Raw genomic sequence first — 15,245 nt, forward strand, 5'->3', positions numbered from 1 at the left:
ACCGTTATGCAAGCTGGTGCGATTTTGTATACACCTGTATGATACGTCATTGCTCACCAACATTTCAGTATCTGATTTTTTGGTGTGCATGTTGTCTTGGCTGTTTTGTTGGTATTGGATTGTTCACCTACACGTGAGTTATACAGGTTACCCATGATCTAGTAATGTTTAGCCTAAAACAAAGAGCAGTAACATCATAAGCACCTGGGCATCTATCAATCTTCATTTCTAAAAATAAAAAGAAGAAATGAATAAAAAGCAATAGATAAAAAACTCTTTTACTGTGATGTGGCCTTATTTGCTGTTTGTTTTTCCACATTAAAACCTTTAAATTGTCCATTTACATCTGGTACACCTACGCTTTTTCTTTTCCTACAGAAATCCTCATAAAATGTGTTTGTATGATCTGAAATTCCTATTCTTTAATTGACGTTGATCCATTCCTATTGAAAAGGGTTACAGATATAATACTTTTACTGATGTAAAATCGGTGTTTATATGCTGGTCACACGGTCACAAGTATTAAAGTATGCTGAAATAGTTGTAATGGGTAATTTTATTCATCTCGGTCGTTCTGCTGACGTTATTAGAAACTAACAAAGTATGCTGAAATAGTTGTAATGGGTAATTTTATTCATCTCGGTCGTTCTGCTGACGTTATTAGAAACCAACAAAGTATGCTGAAATAGTTGTAATGGGTAATTTTATTCATCTCGGTCGTTCTGCTGACGTTATTAGAAACTAACAAAGTATGCTGAAATAGTTGTAATGGGTAATTTTATTCATCTCGGTCGTTCTGCTGACGTTATTAGAAACTAACAAAGTATGCTGAAATAGTTGTAATGGGTAATTTTATTCATCTCGGTCGTTCTGCTGACGTTATTAGAAACTAAATGATATCAACAATCATTTCAGGGATTTGATAAGGAGAGAAATTACATTGCTGCACAAGGTAACTTTTGTCATGCTTGCCCTCTTAGGTACCCGATTCTACCTCTGGTGTGTCCAGGAGTATGTTTGCCCAACTCTCTACTTTGTATTTTTTAAATAGGAGTTATGAGATTGACCACTGTTCGTCATCTTCACTTTTTCATTATAAACAGTTATACCTACTGTAACGATTTTGAAAACTAGAAAAGGATATGTTAGTGTCTCCTCTTTGTAGTAAATGCTCTTTTTGCTTATTCAAAGGTCCGTTCTCCTCCGACACTCTCAAAGACTTCTGGGCAATGATATGGCAAAACAACTGCACAAGAGTAGTGATGCTAGCAAACGTGTACGAGGGAGACAAGGTGGGGGCTGTGTTGTGGTGTTGCATTCTATTCGAAAGTCCCGTCTAGAAGTTCTATTCTTTATGTACATATACACCTATGAAATACCATTGTGACAAATGTTACTACCAAATATTCATGTTGATAAATAATTATTTATTCCACTCTGTTATATATATCAAGATAACTATCGTCTGCTCCTCGTTGACGTCAGCCAAGAGAGAAGGAGTGTTATCTTTGATATTGACATTTTGAATGCAAAGGAAACTTTTAGATGTAGACTGCACTTTTTAATGAAACATTTGAAATCAGATAATTTCAATTTAGTATGCTCTAAAGATGTTCACAGTAAATGCTCAATGTTTGCAAACTTGTTAAGCAGGGTGATATGTCGAATCAATCAAAACTATTTGATAATTTGACCCGTCGCGGTAGCTTCACTTCGCTGCCTGGACATCTCGGCTTTGGTTCTCGATAGCAACTGTTCCATCACCGAGTGTCCCGCATTAAAAGTGACAGTCACCGCGGGTCTTGCAGGTATGAGGGCTAAAAACGGAGGTCCCATGTTGCTATGGGCGTTGCTACGATAAACAATCCCCATCGCTACGGTTTTGAGCGTTAATCATGCAAAAATCTGTGAAACTTCATTCGTAGCTAGTAACGTGCCTGCCTTAAAGAAAAAGAAATCTTGAATGGGACACAAAATAACAAACAAAATTAATATTCTTAGAATTTAAAATTTATTGTCACATGTTATGAATGACTGTTTTAATGTACATTAACTCTTTACTGTGATATTTTGAAGGCATACAACAGAGCAAATGACAGGTGTGGTTGTATGAAAGAGAAAAGCCTAAATTATATTTTAACTTTTATGGCATGCACAGATATCGTGTTTAAGATACTGGCCACACTCTGAGGATTGTATTGGACCTTTCTACATTAAATTGGACAGGCAGGATGTGTACAGACATTACATCATCAGACAACTTTCACTCAGTAAGGTAAGCACGTGGCATGTACATATACTATAATATCCGATATGACGTGTACAAGTAAAACTTATACGGTACCAATTTTGATGCACCAGATGCGCATTTCGACAAACAATGTCTCTTCAGTGATGCTCAAGCCGAAATTTTGGAAACCAGAAATATCAATAAAATTGTAAGGGCTAAAAGGAAAACTAGAGTGCCAAAAACTGGAGCCAAATTCGTCCAAGGATAAGATCTATGCATGATGGAGAAAATCCTTAATTTTGAAATGAATTACATATATAACGTTATTGTAGAAAATGTACAGACATGGTATTATGAGACTTACATGTACATACATTGCTTTATAAAATAAGACATGTACACACATTGCTTTATAAAATAAGACATGTACATACATTGCTTTATAAAATAAAACATGTACATACATTAATATTATAAGAGAGACATGTGTACTGGCGTTACATTATCAAACATCGTTTTACTCAGTAAGGTAAATTCAGTAAGGTAAACACTGGTCTGATGAAAGTACAAGCTGTTTGATCAGGTAATACTGTCTTTTATTGATAGTACTAATGCACAGACCCTTTCTAGACGTAGAAGTGTATCCGAATTTATGCAAATTAGCAGATAAGAGAGTGCACAAACTCTTTGTATCTACTGATTACGAAGCAATGTTTTCATAATAACTGAATTAGAAACAAACATTTACTTACCTATCTTTTCGGACAATTTAGTGACGCACTGTTTTTATACCTATCAGAAAATTTAATTTCATACAGGTGTGACATTAAAACTTTTTTCCAACGAAAATTCCATGTTTTGAAAGTCATTGCTATTGTAAATGTTGCAGCAAAGTGATGAACAAGGTCGGAGCATGCGCATCAGCCACTTTCAGTACACGTCATGGCATGAGAAAAGAGTACCGGAGTGTGAAGACTCGATCTTGTGTTTCAGAAATCTTGTGAAAAGCGGAATTTCTGAGTCAGACGGACCGATTCTGGTTCACTGCAGGTGATTTTTTAAATATCTATGTCAATGAAAACTGTGTTATCTTCCTTCTGAATTTGTTCATTTACAGTATTGATTTTTGGATGCTCTTTTAAAGATGAAGATTTTGTTTGATAATTTAAAAGAATATGATGTATCAAATATTGAAACCAAAATAGAAACTTTTTTGGAAAAAAAAATCGCAAACTAAGCCATCATCGAATTATAGTTGGGCTGATTTTATAGGTTGTTGAAGTACGAAATATCCCATTTTTAATTCAGGGAAAAAAATTTAAAATTGTTTTAATGACCATTCTTTGCGAGAAGCATACAATGTAGCTCACCCGTTTATATAAAAGAAATTTATCACACATAACGAGGTTAAAACACGTTAAGTATTCGAAATCAATAAATTGGTTTGGATCAGAGCTGAACAATGAGATATTAACATAGATATTGATTATAGAAAGATTTTCTTACGAGTTATTACAATACATCCGATCGCACTTACACATTTTATTCAAAATGGATATTAACGGCAAACTAACAACTCAACTTTATGACAAACGGGATGATTTCAGCTTCTCCATTGTCAACTTCCAATATTTATGCAGCAATATCCCATTATCATCTGTATATGGTGTTTATATTTCTCAACTGATTCAATACGCAATAGCCTGTTCTGCGTATGGTCAGATTTTAAATCGAGGCAGCCTACTGACAAACAATTTGATTGTACAGGGGTTTCAACAGACTCGTTTAAAGTCAGCATTTTGCAAATTCTATGGTCGTTATAATGATCTAGTTTGACAATCCAACCTATCATTAGGTCGAATGCTGTCTGACGTGTTTCATACCGATTCTTAGGCCGTTCTTGGCTACGGATTACTCCGTTTACCTGATCAAGATATAGGACTCGCGGCGAGTGTGACAGGTCGACAGGGGATGCTTATTCCTCATGCGCACCTGGTCCCACATCTGATATGTCCAGAGGTCTGTGTTTGTCTTAAATTTGTATTTCTTCTAGGAGTTACAATGTATAAGATTGGTCACTGTTTGTTATCTTCCCCGTTTCATGCTATTATTTAAGAATATACATATTAGTATGCACCTAATCCCACCTCTGGTATGTCCAAGGGTTCGTGTTTGCTCAAATGTTTATTTTATATTCCTTATAGAAGTTATGAGATTGATCACTGTTCGTTATCTTCACATTTGATCATGGCGTGTTCACTTTGTGACCGGGAAGGCATAGTTTCGAGTCCCACCCACTCGCTGGCTGTATCAAACCTAAGACCTTTTTAAAAAATACGTACTGATTTCTCCTATGCCAAGCACTTAACATTTAGAAGTGAGAGTTGCGGATCTTTCGGATGATACTTTGAAAACCAAGGTCCCGTGAGACGGGAAACATCGACACGATAAAGAATCCTCAATGTTTGAGCCCTGAATACTATACATATGTCTAAATTTGCTGGATTTCCCCTATAGCTGGTGACGTCACGATATGTTTGTTTTTTATGTTGTTTGACTCCCCATTAGAGATATTTTTTACTCCTACAAACTTTCACATCTGAAGATGCGCGAAGAAACTGTTGCTACTTATGTTCTTCAATTCAACGCGGTGGTGTGATATGGAATCGGATCTTCCATTTGCTAAATCAGCGCCCTAACCACTAATTAAGTTTCAGTATTCCGGAAACCATTAGAAATCACAGCCTACAGTGTCTTACGGAAACTATATAAACGTCTACGAACTCTGGAAACTATACAGGAAGCGTCAACGTCAGGTTTTTACAAACTGAAACTCCACGGAAACTTACGGAAACTATACAATCTTTTATGCACTGCGGAAACCACACAGGAAACTTCCACAAAGTTTCCGCATGGTTTCAGTTTTGTGAAAACTAATGTTTTCTTCCCGTGTCTAGGTTGTCACATCTAGTTGTCTCTTTATGAAGGGACGTAACACTAACAAACATCAGACTACAACATTCTATTCCTTTTTATTTATACAGAGAAAGAGACAAACAAAACCAGTTTAAACTTTATTTGGCGAGTATTGGCCGTGGCATAAAGCAAGAATTTACGGGATGCCATTAACAACACATGGGCAACCCCACACAAAATATAACATCAATCAACAAGTTCAAAATTGACCCCCCCCCCGGGTCAACCGCAGATGGTTACTTAAAGGTATAGGGTTTATCTTTTATCTAAAACTTACATCACAATAGTTTGCAAGAAGAACTCCAAAAACAAATTTGTAGTATTAATTATGAGTTAACGATAGCTGCAGCGCTTTGAAATTGAAGTCATTTTGACGTTTTAGCCCTTTATAAAAGGTTTGTCTGGAGGACAATATATTAAACTGGTACCCCGCTGATTGATGGCCACACAAACACATAAGAGATGCGAAGTCAACAGGGTACCAGTTTAGGTAAATGAGAACAGGGGATTATTTTGTAATTACTATCGTATCCAATGTGTTTGTAAACATTCTGAAGAACCTTTTGTGATTTTCTAATTATGATCTTTAATTTCGCCATCTTTTTGGATCATGCAAAATTTTACCAATATCTTAGACCCTATGCCTTTAATTAGAGTATATTAAATTAAATTTACCCACTATTTAGCGTAATTATGCAGTGATTGATTGTAAAAACACTCATTTTCTACAACAGTCAGTTTCACTAAATCACAGTTCAATTGTACAGAACAGTTTTAAATTCACTGGCAACACAATTACTCCCCCTAGGCACCTGATCCGACCTCTGGTGTGTCCAAGTGTCCGTGTTTGCCAAACTATTTATTTTGTATTGCTTATAGAAGTTATGAGATTGATCACTGTTCGTTATCTTCACCTTTCATATGGAATCAGTTGTGGAATCAGCTGAGGATAACGAACAGTGATCAATCTCATAAATGTCACAAGCAATACAAAATAATTATTTAGGCAAACACGGACCCCTGGACACACCAGAGGTGGGATCAGGTGCCTAGGAGGAGTAAGCATCCCCTGTCCATCGGTCACACCCGCCGCGAACCCTATATCTTGATCAGGTAAACGGAGTTATCCGCAGTCAAAATCAGTATGCCAAGAACGGTCTAACAATCGTTATGAAACAAGTCAGACAACATTTGACCCAATGATATGTTGTATTGGCAAACGATATCGTTATAACGACCATATAATTTTCGAAATGCTGACTTTAAATGAGACTCTTGAAACCCCTGTACCATCACCTTGTCTGTCAGTAGCTTGCCTCCATTTAAAACTGACCATACGCAGAACGACCTCTTGCGTATCGAATCAGTTGAGAGATATAAACACCATATTCAGGTGATAATGGAATATTGCTACATACATATGGGAAGTTGACGATGGAGAAGCTGAAATCATCCCGTTTGTCATAAAGTTGAGTTTTGACTTTGCCGTTAATATCTACTTTCACTTAAATATCTAAGTATGAAGCAGAAGTGGACGACTCTGTGGTGTCTTTTATTTCTAGCTCGTAGTGATATATCGAATCGACATATAGATGAAAGTTATTATTGTTAATAGATAAAACGTCCTCGATATATCTAAATGTCGAATTGAAGGCCACAGCAAGATATTGTTTCTTCTCACGTAGAAGATGTTGAATAAATTCTGCTTCTTATGAATATAAAAACAGATCAACCAATAAATGAGCACAATTCGTGCCCATGGGAATTCCAACATACTATTGGAAGACCCGATCACCAAAGACCACGAAGATATTGTCAATGAGGAACTCTAGCATATTCTTTATTTCAACTTGAGAATACTTTTGCGTATAATCAGAGATATATTTAACAGAGTAATTTTTTAAAGACTGGTCACTAGATATGAATATTTTCGTTTCCCGTTTTTGTTGAAGAAGCAACTATCAATAGCAATCATTTTGACAACAATCATGGTTCAATTGCACGGAACAGTTTCAAATTCACTGACAACACGGCAATACATATGGACTCAATTGACTTGGTATGCGCAAACGCCGGCATCACAAAAGATATGCCACGACACCATTAACAGGAAACAGCTACCATCTCGTATACTAAGGCATTGATTGATTGATTGATTGATGTTTTCCGCCACACTCAACCATTTTTCAGTTATCTGGTGGCGCCCAGTTTTTATTGGTGGAAGAGAGAACCCAGATACACTGTACCTGGGAAGAGACCACCGACCTTCCGAAAGTAAACTGGGAAACTTTCTCAAGGAACTAGTATCTGAAAAACCACAAAAACAGCCGTCAGTATCCAAACCTTAAAATATGAACACATATCATATGGGATGGGTGGGTGAGTGGGTGGGATTTTGAACAGATGGCATAATGCAATGACTATCACAAAAAGATACTTCTCAACGTTGTTAATTTCATAATTCTGTATACCAAACAATATGTTTTCAATTGTTCAAAACTAAACAAAATTCCTCATATTACTGGGCTGATACATTATCTTTCTTTCAAATGCAAAGTTGAAAAATTTATAGCAATTAAATCATGTGAAGTTTTGAAATTTGACAGACTTTGGGAAAACTGGAAAACTATTTTTGATCTGTAACCTAGAATAATAGGTATTCAACCAATAATGCAGAATTAGCAGTGTGAAAGAGTGTGATATGGTGTGAGAATGTATAAAATGATTAATATGTATTTTCATTACTATTACTGATGATTATGTGAATATGGAAAAAGAATAAATTATATATAAAAAGAAAGATACTTCTCAAATTATTTCTTCGACTGATCTGGTTGAAGGCAGCATTAGAAAGGAGGCCGATCCCGATGTGATGCACATTTATACTTATTTATTGGGAACCCAATACCCAGCACCCGAATTTAATGCAAGCATTTCTCGTACTATAAAGGCATCTATTTCATACGAAAAGTAGATGCTCTTGTTATCAAACATTGATTTTCTGTTGTTGTTGTATTTACAGTGCCGGTATCGGTCGAACGGGTACGTTTATTGCTTTGGACTATCTTCTAGAGGAAAGCTCAGGAAGAAGAGACCTGGATGTAATCAGCTGTGTTTCTAAACTTCGCCAACAGAGGGCGTTCGTCATTCAAACCTATGTCAGTTATGATCACGATATTTTAACAACTTATCATTAAAGACTAAAGGAAATATTTGTTTTCATGAAAATAACCATCAGCCTACTTTATATAAGCTGCAAAAACACCCCTGACTGTTCTTAGAGTTAATGCTTTAATGAGCGATGTAATATTTCTAGGAATTCACGACCAGAAGCTTTTGCAGAATAAAATCATAATGCAATGTAAATTATCATGAAGCAGATTTATGCGATTCAATGATACATTCATAAGCAACTTTTAAAATGATTTATTGTTGTATGTTGTTTCAGGATGAGTACATGTTCCTTCACGATGTCCTTGTGCGATATTTTGCAAAGCATCGAATGAAGATCGAAGACAATCTTCGCTCAGACTACAATCCTCTGAACCAATGAAAAGAAGCGCGATCACTATAAAGGACATCGACATCACGCAATACGAAAATATATCTAGTTTTTTAAATGCAGAATGAAATTTTTTCAGCGCAAGATTTAGTTTAAATATGATGTAAAAAGTAACTTAAATTAATATTTATGAAAAACAACCCCTTACGTATGCAGTCATCATTTACCTAAATGGCTATGTGCAAGTATGAAATATTTTTCTTGAGATTTTTCTCATTGTGAGAATAGACAGAACGGCGGGCACAGGTGTGTGAATTTGTAACATTTGATCCTTAATTGACAAATGCTTAATTATTTACTCTAAGAAGAGTTGGTTTCTCAACTTTTGAGCAAAATCGTGCAAATTGCTATTTTAACTGTGTAGGTACAAAATCAATGTCTACACTTGTTTCTTTACTCTGTAGAGTGAGAAATATTACTTCAAATTTAGAAAGGTTTTGGTTAGGATTACATTTTGTGGCGAAGTTTTTTCATAAAAAAGCATGAATTATATTTAATCTAAAATACTTACATATATTTGTAATTTATCATGCAACTAGTCAAGATTTGGAACGAATTGAATTTTTTGGTTCATGTCTCATTTTTAAAAAGAACACCAGTTATTAAAAAGGTCTAGATTAATTAACTCAAATTTTCCATGGAATTTGTTTTCTTAGCCAATAATTCGATAATTTTACTTATACCCGCCACTTTTTATGTCCCTACATTGCAACGTATGTATATATCTTTTAAACTGACGATATTTTTACCCTGTCCTACTAAAAATTATGGATTTTTGCATAATTTAAGTGCAAAACAGTTATCTTTTTTTTTTTTTTATAAAAACATATATATATTTATTGTTAAAAACACGAATGTGAGTTTAATGAATTTGTGTTTTTCATTGTGTGTTCACACCAACAGACAAAACTAGATTATGCAAATAAATAAGATTTTTGGAGCATAAAGGCGACATTTAACGCACTGCAACTTAATAACAAATATTTTAAACCCCTGTTTTCCCTCAACCCCCCCATTCCCTTCAATGTAAGGATGAAATATTTATTTCCAAAAGAATAGCCAATACTACACAACTTGGGTACAAAGGTCTTTGCTATATTGCATTTAGAATTTGGAAGAGCAGTTACATGATAAATTGTCAATTTTGCAACAACAAAAAAATCTACGCTAACAAGCACACTATGCTCCATTGCATGTAGAAGAGGATGTCTTTTATTCCTTTTAACAACTTCGTCACATACTGTATCATATCAGAGATACAGGCACTCACTTATACAATTTTCACTAACAGATCCAGATGAAATATGTTTAAACCTTTTGTAATGTAAATATTTTATCATTTTCTTGTTAAGTTTAATTATTGTTATGCAATTTACTGCAGTCATGTAGAACAAACACTAAGGACTTATAACAATAACAAAGTTTATTGTTTTAGTCATTTATACCTGTAATTGTATATGAAGGTCTGATCATTGCAATCACTTAATCCTTCTTATCACAAATTTCTTCCAACTTCAAAAACAATGATACAGCTTGTATATATGAAACATGGCTCGGAAGTGACACAGAGAGCATAGTGATAGGAGAACTCGTTCCGGATGGTTATGATATACTCCACGTCCCCATAAAAAAACCGTAAAACCGTAAAGGTGGCGGTGTTGCATTCATTTACAACAAAAATCTTCGTTCCACTCAATTACAGTTAGACGATTCGTTCCATCATTTTGAGCACATGGAATGCACGGTGTTTACACAGAACTTGAACATTCAAATATGTATTGTCTATCGGCCACCGTCACAACAGATTTCTGAATGTTTCATTGAATGGTCGTTCTATGCAAAGTGAAGACTGTGTAAGTCGCCATGTATCATCGGACAAACTCAATATCACAGGTGACATGAATTTCCATCTTGGCATGGTTAAGGACCCAAATGTACATGACCTCTCTCAAAGAACATGAGTTAACACAGCATATAACTGATCCTACGCATGTGCGCGGACATATTCTGGACGTATTTATTACCAAGGATGACAGCACAATCCTGAAATCCGCTCTAACCGTTGATAATCAACTAATATGTGACTCAAAAGGCATTACATTTCGTGACAATAAAGGCATTCATTCCATCCTCAAAGTACAAAAACCTAAAAAAAAAAAAAAAAAAAAAAAAAAAATAAGAAGTCTTTCCTTTCGCAAAATACGCGAAATTGAGCATGACAAGTTTTGCCTGGACATTGATTCTCAGTTATCAAAAATAAAGAACGATATTCCAATCGAAGACATGGTTGGTATTTACAATGAGGGTATCCGTGATGTGATAAATGACCACGCACCATTGCAAGAAAGAAATACGATCGTTAGGCACAATTCAGAGTGATTTACAGAGGAACTTCATATGCTAAAACGAACTCGGTGAAAAACAGAACGTACATGGCGACAAACACATTTGACTGTACACCACCAAATATATAAGGAGTCAGTTCGAACATACAACAAATCCTTAACTCAGTGTAAAAAGGAACATTATTCACACAAAATAACCGAGTGTGGCAGAGACTCGAAGAAGCTCTATTGTCTGACAAATCGGCTCATGGGTAACACGTCAGAACCCATTTTACCTTCTTCTGAGGGAAAGGAATTGTCGGAAAACTTTGCTAAATATTTTCATGGAAAAATAAGCAATATCCGTTTATCGGTTTGCCAATCTATTGTTTCGAACAATGGCGCAACAAATCCTTTTTACTCTGATATTCCATTTGATGGTGAACACCACGAAATTTGCATCTGCAACTACAGGAGAAATTCGAAAACTCCTTATGAACCCAGTACCCAAATATTGTGTACTGGACCCAGTTCCTGCGTATCTATTGAAACAATGCAGTGAGAGTTTCTCGTCATCCATCACTTTAATTATAAACAAGTCGCTGTTGGAATCCATTGTTCCTAGTGACTTTAAGCAGGCAATCGTTCGACCATTACTGAAAAATCCAGGGCTTGACAAAGACATTTTCAAAAACTATCGCCCTGTGTTAAATCTCTCGTTCGTTTCGAAGATTCTTGAAAATGTTATTGTAAAACGAATCGAAGCCCATCTGAAGACACATCAACTGCATGACAATTTTCAGTCCGCGTACAGAACGGGACACTCTACAGAAATCGCACTAATGAACATCATCACATTGTATGTGCACTTGACAATAACAGTTGCGCTATCCTTGTATTGCTCTACATCTCTGCGGCGTTCCGTGTCATAGACCACCAGATCCTATTGCAACGTATGGACAACATATTTGGTAACACTGGATCTCAATTAAAATGGATTAAATCCTATCTTAGAGAGAAATATCAACGTGTTGCCGTTGGTTCATCGTTGTCCGATGTTTGTCCCCTCGAATGTAGTGTACCACAAGGCTCAGTCCTGGGTCCGAGACTCTACTGTCTTTTTTCAAACCCCTTAGAAGAAGTATGCAGACGTCATGATATCACGTATCATATATAGCGGATGACACCCAGATCTATATCATCGTTGAACCTGGTGACAATTGGACCGATATGTCTCAAAGACTCTCAAGTTGCTTATCAGACACACGTATGTGGATGAGTATCAACCTCCTCAAACTCATGAAGATAAAACTGAACTTGTAGTCTTTGCACCAAAACACAGACGTGAAGATATGAGTAGTTTTGATCTTGAATTTGATGACTGTGTTGTAAGTGATTCATCTTTCATAAAAAAAATTCAGGTGTATTCTTAGACAAATCCCTTATCATGGAAAAACACTGTCTCCCTATTTCCCGTACAGTATATGTGAAAATTCGCAGAATTGGCTGTATCCGTTCATTTATCAATGATGAAGCATGTAAAACTCTAGTAAACTCGTTAGTTACATCAATATTAGATTACGGAAATGCATTGCTTTATGGTATTAATTCTAAACACACCAGCAAACTTCAGAGGGCACAAAACACAGCTGCAAGATTAATAGCACGCTCAAACTATCCGACCATATTACTCCTGTTCTAACAGATCATCACTGGTCTCCCGCTGAATACAGAATTCAATACAAGATTCTTCTTCATACTTTCAAATCTCTCAACAACCTATCTCCAGTTTACATAAAGGATATCGTTACAGTTTACAATCCCACACGATCACTAAGATCCGAATCTCTGCATCTTCTCCAGGTACCTCGAACACGTACCAAAACATATGGGGATCGACGTTTGGATAATGTCGTATCGAGTCTCTGGAATTCTCTGCCTTTTAAACTCAGACAATGTACTTCACTGTCTAGTTTTAAAGCGGACCTCAAAACGCATCTTTTTAGATTAGCTTTTAATTTGTGATTTCTTTTACATACTTAGTGCTCTTACATTGCAGGTCTAACAGTGCTGTTACATTTTATTTCACACAAAACCCCAACCCTTCAGTTGCTATTTCAACAGTAGTTTGTTATTATACTTATGTCCTTTCTATGTATTTAGATATTCCTAAGGGTTGTTTTTTAAATTGTTAACGTTTTATATGTTATTAGGGTAATTATATCATTACATTAGGTGTTATATATTAATAATGATAATTATGCATTTTAATTCTGACACTATAGATATTTTACTCACATGTATGTGCATATAGATTTTATATTATTTCTTCTCTCACATTTGTAAAGCGCTTTAGAGAACTAATGTTGATAGGGCGCTATATAAATCTTTTAATTACAATTACAATTGTACAATGGTTGTAATGACAATAAGCCGAAAATTAAAAACGTGGTAAAACATTGTGTTCATATGTTGTTTTGCAGAACATTTTGCTTTGATTGTCAGTATTTAATATCGGGAACATGAATGACCAGTAATTCTTAAAGATAACGAACAGTACTCAATCTCATCAATACTGAGGGGCTACCTAGTTCACGATGGGTGTACGTCAGATCCTAGTGTAGCGATCTAAGTGAGCGGATCTTAGGATCTAATTTTAATCAGATTGACTCTATGATGTCTGTTAAGTTCACACGATCTAACACTATGGATGGTATCTTTCGAATCATCCTTCGAGATATAAAAAAATTTATCAAATATGCAGTCATTAAATAGTCAGTTTTGGTACAGAAATGAAAGGCCATACACTCAAATCAAAGATTGCCATGTTCCATTAAGAGACATTTTGGATAATTCCTTTTCGGATCTAATATGCTATATCACAAAATGTTCTGCAAAACTGTAGTATATTGATCACTAGGAATCCATTTTATTAGTAATCTTACCGGATGTAGTTTCTCTACCAAACTTTTTAAAAAAGTCATTAAATCTTTTAACGTTGTCTACGCAAACTAGTATAACCTTTGTGGACTGATTTCTGTCGGGGAAACTAAGGGGTCACTAAATCAAAGAACAACAGGATGCATGTTTCCAATCAATAACGGTATTAATCAACTTCTCTATAAACATTTCAACATTCTTCATATTATTCTTATCTTGTCCATGAGAGTCGGAATTCTAGAAAAAAAATTGCCATCATACTAACAACCAAACTTTAAGTGTCCCAGACGACAAGATCACTGGATGGATACTCTGATCACCGCATTTACATATGGATGCAATGTAGGAAATCTAACAAGTCCTATTGTCGTTATAGCAATCTAGATTGCCAATACAAACTGTCATTGGGTCAATGCTGTCTGAAGTGTTTCGTACCAATTGTTAGGTCGTTCTCTATAGACTGAGTTTGACTACGGAAAACTCCGTTTACATGATCAAGATATAGGAGCCACGGTGGATATGACCGATCGACAGGGGATGCTTACTCCTCCTAGTCACCTGATCCCAGCTCTGGTATATCCAGGGGTCCGTGTTTGCCCAACTCTTTATTTTGTATTGCTTATAGGAGTTATGAGATTAATCACTGTTCGTTATCTTCACCTTTCATATAAGAAAATCATGTGTCATTTTCCCAATGCAAGAAAATCGATAATCATTTGTACAGTATTCTTGGTTATCCTGTATTCGATACAAGGAAATTTGTCATCAGTTAGTCCCAAATTTAAGAAAAAAAATATCGTTTGTGTCGTTCTCCGAATGCCAAAAATATCCATTATTCATGCATGGGTGTTGAAGAGACTGACTCACAATTTTCCTCCAAATTTTGTTTTTCACTTTAAATGATCAAAATCTACAGTCTAATATGTTTAGAAGGTTTCACAAAAAAAATCAAGGTTATTCATTATGACAGAAGCTCATTTCAGAGAGTTTATTATTTGTTTTGAAAACAAAGATTGAGGTGTGTTATTGTTAACGGGGTTTTCAAAATAAATGGATATTGATCCAAGTTTATTCTATATGCAAGGTGAAGATAACGAACAGTGATCAATCTCATAACTCCTATAAGCAATACAAAATAGATAGTTGGGCAAACACGGACCCCTGGACACACCAGAGGTGGGATCAGGTGCCTAGGAGGAGTAAGCATCCCCTG

At 35.6% G+C, this 15,245-nt stretch overlaps 1 protein-coding gene across 3 annotated transcripts in view; it reads left to right on the forward strand.

Annotated features, from left to right (window-relative positions):
* LOC125668709 (receptor-type tyrosine-protein phosphatase alpha-like) overlaps window positions 1-13,551 on the forward strand; it is a 31,161-nt gene extending 17,610 nt beyond the window's left edge. For all 3 annotated transcript variants that reach the window (XM_048903061.2, XM_048903062.2, XM_056163998.1), the window contains 6 exons: window positions 916-952; window positions 1,192-1,292; window positions 2,159-2,275; window positions 3,120-3,280; window positions 8,229-8,364; window positions 8,655-13,551. In XM_048903061.2, coding sequence (XP_048759018.2) covers window positions 916-952; window positions 1,192-1,292; window positions 2,159-2,275; window positions 3,120-3,280; window positions 8,229-8,364; window positions 8,655-8,759 — 657 coding nt within the window. In that variant the 3' untranslated portion in view covers window positions 8,760-13,551. The remainder of the gene's footprint in view (window positions 1-915; window positions 953-1,191; window positions 1,293-2,158; window positions 2,276-3,119; window positions 3,281-8,228; window positions 8,365-8,654) is intronic.
* Window positions 13,552-15,245: the final 1,694 nt, after the last annotated feature.

Source organism: Ostrea edulis, chromosome 4, assembly GCF_947568905.1.
Source record: "Ostrea edulis chromosome 4, xbOstEdul1.1, whole genome shotgun sequence".
NCBI lineage: Eukaryota > Metazoa > Mollusca > Bivalvia > Ostreida > Ostreidae > Ostrea > Ostrea edulis.